Source organism: Rosa chinensis, chromosome 4 (genome assembly GCF_002994745.2).
Source record: "Rosa chinensis cultivar Old Blush chromosome 4, RchiOBHm-V2, whole genome shotgun sequence".
NCBI classification, from domain to species: domain Eukaryota; kingdom Viridiplantae; phylum Streptophyta; class Magnoliopsida; order Rosales; family Rosaceae; genus Rosa; species Rosa chinensis.
In genome coordinates, this window is record NC_037091.1 from 55,022,240 (window position 1) to 55,034,722 (window position 12,483).

General features: G+C 38.2%; 1 protein-coding gene and 2 long non-coding RNA genes across 3 annotated transcripts; all 3 read right to left on the bottom strand.

Annotated features, from left to right (window-relative positions):
- Positions 1–8,881: 8,881 nt before the first annotated feature.
- On the bottom strand, positions 8,882–9,804 carry LOC112198303. Its single transcript, XR_002935932.2, has 4 exons — positions 9,793–9,804; positions 9,410–9,556; positions 9,126–9,183; positions 8,882–9,018 (listed from the first exon to the last, which is right to left on the bottom strand). It is a non-coding gene; the product is annotated as an uncharacterized LOC112198303 (long non-coding RNA).
- Positions 9,805–10,117: 313 nt separating this feature from the next.
- Positions 10,118–11,472, bottom strand: LOC121053017. Its single transcript, XR_005810524.1, has 3 exons — positions 11,283–11,472; positions 11,003–11,093; positions 10,118–10,235 (listed from the first exon to the last, which is right to left on the bottom strand). It is a non-coding gene; the product is annotated as an uncharacterized LOC121053017 (long non-coding RNA).
- A 69-nt stretch (positions 11,473–11,541) lies between these two features.
- Positions 11,542–12,359, bottom strand: LOC112198302 (meiosis-specific protein ASY1-like). Its single transcript, XM_024339398.2, has 4 exons — positions 12,302–12,359; positions 12,151–12,203; positions 11,820–11,964; positions 11,542–11,727 (listed from the first exon to the last, which is right to left on the bottom strand). The coding sequence occupies exons 1-4, from the start codon at positions 12,311–12,313 to the stop codon at positions 11,542–11,544; spliced, it is 396 nt and encodes a 131-aa protein (XP_024195166.2). The 5' UTR covers positions 12,314–12,359.
- Positions 12,360–12,483: the final 124 nt, after the last annotated feature.

The following is a 12,483-nucleotide window of genomic DNA, read 5'->3' on the forward strand; positions in this document are numbered from 1 at the left end:
ATCACCACAGACAAAGTGAGAGAAGATTTTTTTATTATTATTATTAATTTCCCATTCAATTAACCTCCAAGACTTTCAATTAATCAATAAAGCATGGAAAGTTGAAATCATCAGGAAGCTTGTGAACCGCAGACCACTTGTTTTTGGTTTTTTTTTTTCTTTTTGTTCATTTTTATCAAAAGGAGTAAAAATGTATTAAAAAACATTTAAAATTGGGGCGTGCATTAAGTGATTTGGTATGTGTGAATAAAATTTCTTACTTTCGTACATAGTATAATGTGCTCGGTGCACCTGTGGTTTTTGGTAGCCGCTGCTCAAGGACTCTTCTTTCTTCTGTTTGTCATGGTTCAAAAACTTGTTGGTGGCTTCGCTACTAGAGTTGCTGTGCTTGATGACGGCGGGGACTGGTGCTTTGAGGTTAACAAATTTTGCTGCTTCGCAGACTGAGTAACATATGTTAGATTTGGTTTCAATCACGATGATACCAAGAGTTCTTGACTTCTAACCCCAGCATACTAATGGGCTTCCTTGGGAAACATAAGGCAGTATATGTCCATAACAGACTAAGTCAATTTGCCCTGGATTTTGTTTAAAAAATTGGGACCTTCTGCAGATGGTGCAGTCCAGAATTTGCCATTGGTCATATTAAAAAGAATTCCACCACTTCTGACATAAGCTTTCTAGTACATCTGCTTGAAAACTTAAAAACATCTTTTCTCTAGTGGGATCGTCTACAGTACATTAATGTACCGATACATTAAGTAAACTAGGTTCACTACAGAGGTAGACTAGCTCAGTGCATGGGTAGACATGCATGGAGTTAGTCTACCCTTGTACCGAGCTAGTCTACATCTGTATTGAACCTAGGCCCAGTTTGGGATTGATTTTGGAGGTGCTTTTGTTTGGGCTAATGCTATGGTGTTTGGTAAAGTGTGTAGAAGCGGCTTTTGGTCCGAATTGATTCTCCTCAAAGCTGAAATTGAGAAGCAGCCTACTACCAGCTTTGGAAAACTGCTTCGTGGAAACACAGAGTGAACAGGATTCATTTAATGAAATTTTACTCTTTTTTCCAATTATGTCCTCATCTTTTAACCTTGACCCAGATAGGGTTTTATTATTCTCAGCTTCTCTCTTCCAGTCTTCCTAGCCTCCTCTACCGTCAAAACTCAAAACACCTTCTTCCCATCGATCGATCTCAGTAGTGTCTTCAAAACCCGATTCCGTCGCTCCTCCGCCACAGGCCCCAAACCCAAAGCATTCCCGGACCTTCTTCAACCTCCTTTCGTACTTGGTAAGCTCCTCATCAGAACCACTCTCCACATCTTCCTTCTTTTTCCTCCTCCCAACATATATTATCCCATTCAAAGTTCCTTCTTTTTCCCGGATCTGTTCTAGTCATACAATCCGGCGAAAACCCCACTGACATGAGCGGCGGAGGGAACCGAGTAACCATCAATTTCGCCTAATCACATCTTTGCAAGCCTACGAAGAACCACTGTATCACCACCTCTCTCTCTCTCTCAAACCCAGCAGCAAATTGAGTCGAAAGTTCTTACTTTTCTCTATATGCGTCCCCTGTAGAACAAGTAGTAACAGATCGAAACAAGAGCTGCGGCCCTGTTTCTAGATTTGGTCAATTTGTCGTATTTTGGGTTCTAAATTTCCGCAGGCAGAGACGGGGTATGTAAGAATCACTCTTTCAATTCAATTCTAGTTCCTCCACTTTTTTGTAGTTTGATTTCATTTCTTTGATTATGATGCTACCTGGGATTTTTTTTTTTTTTTTTTTTTGCGCTACTGGTTCGTTTATATGTATATATTTCAACCTTTGTATATTAGTGTCAAACTTAAAGCCCTGCAGAATAACGTGTGTTCTGTGTGACAATGGTTGGGTTGATGACTTGATTCCACAACAAATATGGTTGAGCATCATAGAGTTCATATTGCAAGATTAGTTTGTTTTGGTTGGTTGTTTGAGTTCGTGTTTCTTTTTCTGTTTGTTCCAGCTTTCTCGATTATGGGATGGAGCCAATTACAATTGGGTTTGTTGGAGCCAATTGAAATTGGGTTTGTTCCTAGAATCACCGATACCACTGTGAGCCAATTGAAATTATGCGATGGAGCCAATTGAAATTGGGTTTGTTCCTAGAATCACCGCCTCTCTCTCTCTCCCCCCCCCCCCCCCCCCCACGCCCTGCACATCAAATTCGCTCAATAAACAAATTCACTCAGCACATATTGGTAATCCTTCTCTTCTTCTCTGCTATTGTGCGATTGACAGATGAACAATTTTAGTTTTATGGGTAATAGTTTCAAACTTTCAATTTGTTCAGTGACATGTTGTGATTTCTTTAATTTAGTTCTGGTTAATTTAGCTCTTATATCGACAAATCAGTTTTGCCCCACTTTTGATTTACTACAATCAGTCTTCTTATATCATATCTAAATGTTATAGATCGATAAGCTGATTTAATATCAAAGTCTACTTTATACATCAGTGCTAGGGTGTTTAACCATCCACATGCTTAATTTGATGTCTTTGCATTTCTAGGAAAATCACTGGTCCATCCATCTTTTACTTTACTGCAGTCAATATATAATTGGACTTGAAGGTCTTCTGTTTTGTTTTTAATACAATGACTTGTGGCACCAATTGGTTAAACTGTGGAAGGGCATTTGCTTTTGTAGCTTTGGAAAATCTGACCATGGACTTGGTAAAGTAGGTTTCTCAATGGATAGTTCGTAGTTCCATCGAGTTAGTTTTATGCACAGAAAATAGCAAGTGAAATGACTAATAAGGTTTTGATGCCCATTGTCTGTGGACTAATAAAGTTTTATGATTAGTTTGCAAATTTCAGACCTAGATGTGCTTCACTCTAACTCCAGGGTATTATTAGTACTAAGAGACTCAAAAGCGGCAGAAGTCTTATAATGCATACACCCATGTCATTGTTCATATTATATTTTTGCTTACAAGTTTTGCCACTGGATGCAGGTGAGAATTGATCACATGGTTGTTGCTTTGTCAAAGACATTCAAGTCACCAGTAATGGATACCATACAATGTCTTCCTCAACATCAACAGGTAACTCTCATGCAAGTATTGTATTCAATTGTACTATTGTATAGTTGGCGTATTTTAACTCCTCTTTGATAGTTCCACTAGTTTCAAGCCATCAATTGAACGTATTGGCAAGCTCTAAATTATTGGTCATTGCTTTAGCTTAGTCTGCACGGTCCCGTTAAATTAATAGCTAGCTAATATTCCTTGGCTCTATGTCAAGCTTTATAAGTTTAGTTTTGTAAATTTAGTCCTTGTACTTGCATTTAACAAGTGTTGATATATTTCCTCATCTGCTTTACCACAGATTATAGTTGTGCTCTGCTGCAAAGCATTTCCGTGGTGTAAAGAAAGATACAACTATAGAAGAGTTGTGTTTTCTGGCTAATATTTGACCAAAAAGATAAATGGAAACATGTACAGACTATGTTACTGATTTCATAAACTTGTCAACGTATGCAGTTAAATAAATATTCTTACATGGACATCTGCAAATCAATACTAATTCCACCACTTGGAAGTTTTCAATTTTCAAGTGTGCAAAGTGCTACATGACCAGGTAAGAAAAGAAATTTTGTTAATATAACTCTTCTTAATATTACGTACCAACTTAGAAAATGGGAAACTAGTAAGATACTGAAGCATCATCTATTTGCAGGGGGCTCCTCAAACTCAGTGGCCAGTCCAGAGATATAAAATCAAATAGGTGGGATGAAATTTAGTGTCATGGAATAGCTAATATCATGCTCAACTCATCCTGACTTAGCACTCGTAGGATGAAATTTTCACAATTTGTATATTTTCTTGTATGTGGACAGATTCCGCCGATTTTGAGTTGAAAGGTTAGAGGAAAGCTCAATGTTATCAGCTAGCTGGGTGACAAGAACAAAGGCTCAGTAGAGATTACAGAAGCCAAAGGACCTGGTATTGGAAATCAGAAGAAAGAAAAGTAAAGGAAGTTCGGCTTGAAGAAGAAGACTAAGCTAGATTAATTCCCTTTGTTGTAGTTTGGTAACTCTAAATCTGTAAGTTTGGCCCCTTGTTCTCATAAGGTGTACAATGAGTACAATTCTATTTCTATAAAATATTGGTTTTACTTCTGAATCAATGTATAAATTGTAGATTTGTGAACATAAATATATTATTTTTTTATTTTTCAGAATAGCATTTACGGCGTGCGTCCAATGTGCGCTGTAAATTCTTTGCACTTTTACGGCGTGCATCCGTTAGTATTTACGGCGTGCTACGATGTGTTTTACGGCGCTCATTTTGCTTCAGTTATGGCACACAAATGTGCGCCGTAAAAGACATGGGGTCTTTTATGGCGCGGGCTTTTACGGCGCATTTTTGTGTGCCGTAAAATTACATTTACGGCGCACTCTGTGGGCCGTAAAAGACCCTTTTTGGTGTAGTGTATGTTGTAGAGACTCTTGTGTCTCTTTGTGCGAGTTCAGTTTTTCTAAGAAACAAGTGCATAATAATCTCCATATTGAACATGATTGTGCAGGGTGTAGCAACCTCATGCTTTGTGGCACTCCATCCACAAGTTAAGGGAGTAAGCGGCGAATATTTTGCAGACTGTAACATTGTCAAACCAAGCAATCAGGCCAAAGATGTAGATTTGGCTTCCAAACTTTGGGATTTTAGCTTGAGCATGACTAATCTCAAGTAGTATATATATGTATAAGGTCTTAATGTTAACTTGCTGCACTGTTTCTCATTGAATCAAATTGTAAAGAAACTATTGCTTCTCCTCCCATGTAATCATTGTGCGCTGAATATGAATGAAAATAGAACACATATATGTTTTGTTGTTGTATGTTCTTCACAATTTACCTGTTCTGTGTAATTAAAAGGTCAAAACCTCTGAATGAATTTCTAAATCCAGCCTATCAAGTAGTCTTCCTCAGGTCAACACTCATAGTAAGGAGGAGAAACTTCTGATTGCTTCCTTGATTGCTTAATTGCTGGAAGAGCAGTGAAATTGTTAGCCCCTTCTCCAATGGCAGCTAAGGCCTTGGCAATCAGGGAGGCAATTTATCTAGCAAGCTCCTTTTCCAATGTAGACATGGTTCAAGGAGGATAATAAACATGAAGGTGAAGAAATTGATTTTCATTGATTTGTGCAATTGCACTCTGTACAATATATAGCAGTATACATGGTTATATTTACAGAAAGCATTCAATTGAAAATACAACAATATCAAACTGCTCAATCCTAGCCTTGTAACAGATGCTAAACTCTAGCCATAACATATCCTTGACAGTAGCAATATCAAGCTGGAGATAAATCAATTAATGAAAGAGATTTGTTTGTGGCTTGAGTTGAGGAAGAGAGATGCAAAGAATCTGTGGTTCTAACATCCCCCTGCAAACTTGAGGGTCCTGGACGCACAAGTTTGGTTGACAGTAAAGAATGACGATGCTTATGCAAAGGCTTGGTGAGCAGATCAGCCAGCTGATCCACTGAAGGAATGAAACATACCCTACGACTCTCAAGGGCAACTTTTTCCCGGACATAGTGATAGTCAAGTTCCATGTGCTTTGTACGTGCATGAAAGATGGGATTGGAAGCCATGTATGTTGTGCTCAAATTATCACAATGCAATAACACAGGAAACTGAATATTAGCGCCAAGTTCATAGAGAAGGTAGCCTAACCACAAGAATTTTCGTTAAATAAAACATGACGCGACACATAGACTCGACCCGTTTGGGGGTGAAGACACTGATAGCCCTTATGATGAGGACTATACCCTAAAAAGACACACTCGAGACTTTTACTGGACAATTTATTTGAAATATAAGATCCTAAATGAGGAAAACAAGAACAACCAAAGACACGGAGGGAAGAGTATGATGGAGAAGTGCTATAAAGGCGAAAATGAGGAGTTGACCAATTAAGAACGGGAGTAGGAAGTAGATTAATAAGATGAACAGAGTTTAAGGCTGCTTCTACCCATAGATTTTGAGGAGCCCCAGATGTAAGAAGAAGAGTGCGGGTCATGGTGGCAATGTGACGATGTTTGTGTATGAGGACAGGAAAAACGTTGTTGGATTCCCAAAGTTTGACAGAAATGAGAGAAAGTTTGATTCACATATTCTGTACCATTATCACTCTGAAGGAATTTAATAGTCCCATTAAAAATATTGCGGATCATGGCAACAAGAGTTTGAAAATGGGAGAGGACCTCATTTTTGCGACGCATTGGGTATATCCATGTATAGCGTGAGAATTCATCGGTGAACACAACGTAGTATTTAAAAACCACTAACAGACAACACAGGAGACATCCACACATCACTATGAATAATATGGAAAAGATCTGAAGCAAATACATTATTGGAAGAAAAGGATAATTGATGTGATTTGCCAAGAGCACAAGCACGACAAAAATGGGTAATTGTTGAGAATATATACATCCCACATAGGAAAAATGGGACCTTGCCTATGCGTTTATAAGGGTTTGGGCCACTCCATCCATTGCCAATTAGTTTTGGATGTGAACCCCAGATTACTTTATCATGGTATCAGAGCGGGTTACCCACGTGTGCATGCCTAACAGCCACACGGGCTCCACGTCACCCAAGTTGTCCACGTGTATGGCTTGAAAATTCGCCACACGTGCGGGGGCGTGTTGAGAATATATACATTCCACATGGGAAAAATGAGACCTTGCCTATCGGTTTATAAGGGTTTGGGCCACTCCATCCATTGCTAATTGGTTTTGGATGTGAACCCCATATAAAAGTCAAGATACGGGCATAGAGATTAGAAAAGTCAGGGAGGGTAGACTGGGCAAGCGCAGTACGCAGCATGAGGTAGTCTGGACCAAGGCCATGGAGGGTAGCGACGACAAGATCGGCATCAGAAACCGGTTGATTAATGGAGGCCAGAGAGTCAGCGATGGATTTGGCTTGTTGGAGATACGCGTCAACAGATTGAGTGCCCTTTTGGAGGTCAAAGAGCTGAAGTTTGAGAGTTGTAGCACTGGCTGCAGACTTTTGATCAAAATGACGCGACAAGCAATCCCAGATGCTTTGAGAAGTGTCAAACCCAACGGTAAGGCGAGCTATATTTTCAGTGAGGGATGTATTGAGAATGCTCACAATTTGTTGATCTACTGTAACCCAATTGTCATGCTCCGGATTAGAAACAGTTTTGGCAGGAGTGTCAGTGGTTGCAGGAGTGGTGATGGTGACTGTTGGCTCTGGAATGGTCCCATCAACATACCCCCAGAGATTAGCACCACGGAGGTAAGGTTTGATCTGTCGTAGCCACACTAAGTAATTGGTTTCATGAAGTTTGAGGAATTGAGAAGCGTTTTGGGTAGGGACAGGGGTGTTGGAGGAGGAGGAAGGAGCCATTGAGGAAGAGGAAAGAAGAGAAGACGAGAGAACACCTGTGAGAACCAGAAACCTAGGCTGATACCATGAAGAAATTGATTTTCATTGATTTGTGCAATTGCACTCTATACAATATATAGCAGTTTACATGGTTATATTTACAGAAAGCATTCAATTGAAAATACAACAATATCAAACTGCTCAATCCTAGCCTTGTAACAGATGCTAAACTCTAGCCATAATATATCCTTGACAGTAGCAATATCAAGCTGGAGATAAATCAATTAATGAAAGAGATTTGTTTGTGGCTTGAGTTGAGGAAGAGAGATGCAAAGAATCTGTGGTTCTAACAGAAGGAGATGGTTCGGGAAGACAAGAAATGGAGGTGTTAAGAAATATAATTGCACAAAGTCTAATGAATGCATCTACTTAATTAGCATTTAGTTGCAAATTTCAAGTGACTTCAATATATTTTGTGTAATAGTTTCCGTTGAACTATGGTCGGGAAATTAATCCAAATATTCTTGACTTATTTTGTGTAATATTAAAACATAATATGCATATTGAAGGGTTTAAAGTAAATCTTTTATTTGGTCCAAGCAAAGGTACAAGGATAATAGATGAGAAATTTTTTTTATTTGGTATGGTTACAAAATCAAAAAACAAAATTATGTATTTTAGTAGCATATCTTAGCATGTATGACCATTTTGGTAATTATACCCAGCTAAAACACTTTTGCCTTCAACTCACCAAACACCTAGAAATTGCTTTTCGCTCTCACAACACTTTTAAAAACAGTTTACCAAACACCTCAGCTGCTTCCTCTCACAGCAAGTTCAGAAGTGCTTCCTCTCACAGTAAGTTCAGAAGTGCTTCCTCTCACAGCACAGCAATCCCAAACTAAGCCCTAGTCTACTTAATGTATCGGTACATTAATGTAATGAAGTATTTTCCTTCTCTCTAGTCATTACAAATTAAAGTTTAGTAATTTAGGATTCAACAACTGCAAGGAATAAAAAATATATCAAAAACAAAAGACAGTTCATGGTAGGCGGAATGAGCACACGCCATATCTTCAAAGCGCTTGAGATCTCTGGTGCCTACGAGTACTGAAGAATAGACTCCTTGACCTACAGATCGAAGGGGGAAAAGACTACCGGTTACAAGATATTATAGTCATATCATTTACACTAGGCCTTGTGCACCAGACCTGTAACTTCTACAGCTAATTAACCATTATATGTTAAGAAGCTTGAATTATAAGTTTGAAACTCATACCATGCTTGATTTCCTAGAACGCTTGTATTGGGTGGACGGGGGTGGACGTGGACCTACTACTACGAACCACTCTTCACCTCATCACAGTAATTCGTGTAGCCATTTGCTCAATTATTATCATTCCCAGTTGCAAAGCAATCCCTTGAAATTACTGGCCGCACAGTTTTAGAAAAAGAAGAAAGAAAAAAAAAAAAAAAGTTCATCAACGGTTCAGTACCAAGAGAAAATAAACATGAAATCGAAGGGTTAGAGTAGAAATTTCACTACTGAACTCTCACCTAAGCCCCGCTTGTGGGAGTGTTTCCGATGTGGAGTGTCTCTACTATTGCTTCCTGATGACAAAAGCATTTTGTAAATATAAGTACTAAACTGCTAATGTAAAGAAACAGCCAAAGAGCTTATACTCAAATTTGTGCATGAAAACCTTATGATGACTTACCCACTGGATGAAGATCTTGATTATTTGACTTGCTTTATGGTTCAATGTTATCCACATCCTGTTTGATGTAAAAGGTCAGAATTGTGAAAAAGATTTGTAGACATGTTTATAAAGAAACCATTTCATTATAATTCAAAGCTTTCTGGACTGCAATAAGCATTTTCTCAGTAATATCAGAATGCAGCACACGCTTTCCGGGTTATAAAAGTAAATGATTAAAGAAAGTTGGACATAATTTGATCCACCAAGTGTTCTATACTGGCACAGACTGCAACATGACTCACCTAGCCTTTGGTTGCCTTTGGCTTCAAGAACCTTCTCGTGCCATTTATCAATCTTCTGCACTGTATTCTGTCGTGCTTCTCCTCTCCAAGCTTGGTGTGAAGCTTTGGAACTGACACATACTGCATCTGAAGAGAATGATACAGAGCCTGCAACCAAAAATACACTCACCTAAATGAAAATCTACAAAACTTTTGTATCTGACAAAGCTAAGAGAACAATATTGTACTACTGTCATCATCCTCTATATAGAGTGTGCAATCTTGTACTTGAGACTGAAGAATAGTTGTCGGGCCAAGCAAAATACGACGATGAAGTTTCAAAATACTAGTACTTACGTTGACTCCTCGCAAACAAATATGAAAAGATAGGAATTGCAAATAACCTTTATGTACATCAGTACATGTGAACGTTAGTCTCTGGAGCTTTATCACCACCTGCAACTACTTAACCATTCATTTTTACCAGCGCAAATTCGGACTCCTACATGTAAGTCACAAGGAAAATTAGTTTTTCTCAAAAGAAAGGAAATAGGGGCACAATTTTGAAATCAAAACAAGGGAAACATGTTTCACTGCATTAAAATCCTAATAATGCTCCTACCAACTTTATCAGTTAATTGAGAACATTATTTGAACCCCAGAAAGAGATAGCTGACAAACCTAACTCCATTATAACCAGAACGATGTGGTTCATATTCTAAAACGGGAGGTTCATATTCTAAAACGGGAGGCAAAGAACTGCCAAAGTCACAAAGAAACACCAATAAGTAGGTATGCTTCCGAGACCATATCTTGACTGTCAATTGTTCTGCATACTGTGAAAAGGCTAGGAGAAAGGAGATTATCGAGATCAGTTGAAACTTAAAATGGAAAGGCAGATGAACAAAAGTGTTGGTCAGAAATTTTCAGTATATTTAAATTGGTCAATATTTACAGTAATACAAATCTTTAATTTCTTCAACCATATTTGACTTGATGAGTTTATTAAGCAAAGGTGGTGTTGATATTTTGGGCTGACACCTATCATGATTAAAGAATGGACAAGCCATAATTGTACGGTTTAGGCAAGAAACCCTAGGTGCGGAGGCACTATGCGAGCTAACACTTGAACTTTTACATAATGATTCATATACTCCAGTTCTTAATGATTTACAAGAATTTTGTTTACCATCAATCCTACATGTAGGTCACAAGGAACATTAGGTTTCCTCAAAAGAAAGGAAATAGGGACACAATTTTGAAATCAAAAAAGTCTGTTAATAAAGTGTGCACTCCAGTTTTTGGTAGAACATCTTCCAAGACAAGCTTCTCCGTAATTTCTTTAGTCCAGCCACAAATATTTGGAAAGAAATTGTTATAAATATCCTCAGATGAGTAAAACCAAAGCAGCAAAAGCTTTAAGTGCATTGTCAAGTTTACCTTCAGTCAGAACTTGCATCAATGAAGAGATGAAGTCAATAGGTCAGATATTAAGATTTATAAGAATAGATTGAAGAAAATATGAAAGCATCTTTTTCTATAAGCCAAAACTATATCAAGGGCAAATTTTTGGCACAGTTTTCCAGAAGAGAATTGCACGTGTCAAATTCATACCATTGAGATGTCTGAGAAGTTTGTGAGAACATCAATAACTTCAACAGTTTCAATATATGCGGCGACTACTTATCCTGAGCCTCTTCTGTACCTGTAGAGCATACAGCTAATTAGCCTACACATATGCAGCAGACTGATTTAAAAAAAAAAAAAGTAAGTCTTTAAGACATAAGCCATTAAATAGGTCATTGGTCAGAGCAATTCGATCTTAAATTTCTGTTTCACTCTACTCTCCTTCGAAGAGCTCTGGTTACTTAGTTATGCGGAGTTGTTTGATTACCTTCCACAATTGTGCTGCTATCTTCTTCTGGTTGTTGCTTATCTATCGAGAGAACCATAGTATTCCCACCAACAACTCAAAAAAGAAAACTTTTCAGCAAGGTGGAGCTCTACTACAAAGCTTATGCTATACTATAATAAGATTTTCAAGTCTTACCTAGAGGAGCAACTATATACTAATCCTCTAATGATTGCTGAACCTGGGAAATGTAACAAGATATGTCAGGTTTAGTGTCAAAATCATATTCTGAACTAGATTTTTAAAACGTTTGGCTCATTAAGCTTATTTGAAGCTCAAAAGCCAAAGAAGATATATATTGAATTGATGACTTGTACCTCACTGTCAGAAGACCCATATCCATTTGCATGGAATCAACTCCTAGGCTCACTTCATCATCTTGAATACAATCATTTTCATCCTCGCAGGAATCAAACACACTATTAACCTGTATCATCAATAAGTATCACTATACCAAAACTGGCATATACATGACGAATTTTTCTATCTGGCCATTCCAAAAAGACTCCTTATTCTTACCTTGAGATTTAATAGAAGATGTTTTCTGTTTGCGTTGCCAACCTCCAATTTCAAAGGATCCTTGGTCCATGGATTACAAGCTTCCTCTTTTCGGCAGCAGTGGAAGAATGGAGGCTCATAATCTGCTGGCTGCAATGTCACATAACTGTTTCCCCGTTTGGCACAGAAGGCACATAGCAATGAACATGACATGCATGAAGCTGGATTTCAAGGGTAATACCGCCACATCATCATAGTATAGGAGTTTCATCAGTATGGCACACTGAAACATAAACAATGTAAGTTTGAGTTACCGCCACATAGCAATGAACAAGACATGAAGCTGTATTACAAGGGTAATACCGCCACATCATCATAGTATAGGAGTTTCATCAGTATGGCACACTGAAACATAAACAATGTAAGTTTGATTTACCAAGATAGACAAAGTTTTCTAGAGCATTACAATATGGTGTAAGAACTAAAAACAATTTTAGACTTGCCTCTTCAGGCATGCTATCCAGAGTTGGACAAGTATGTGGACTATTTTACAAGCAGAATTCTTGCTCATTAACATTATCCCATAGATTGAGGAAACTGGTAGCTAAGGAGAGCAGGATGAGAATGAAATTGAAAGTTACCCATCTGGCCGGGGGTAATTTCTGCTGTTAAATCACTTGAATGT

Excerpts from the sequence above, each read along its gene's own strand:
- LOC112198302 (XM_024339398.2), bottom strand. Across the intron at positions 11,965-12,150 it reads GATGTGGCGGTATTACCCTT|TTATGTGACATTGCAGCCAG; the intron begins GTAATACAGCTT and ends ACGGGGAAACAG. Across the intron at positions 11,728-11,819 it reads ATCTTCTATTAAATCTCAAG|GTTAATAGTGTGTTTGATTC; the intron begins GTAAGAATAAGG and ends TTGATGATACAG.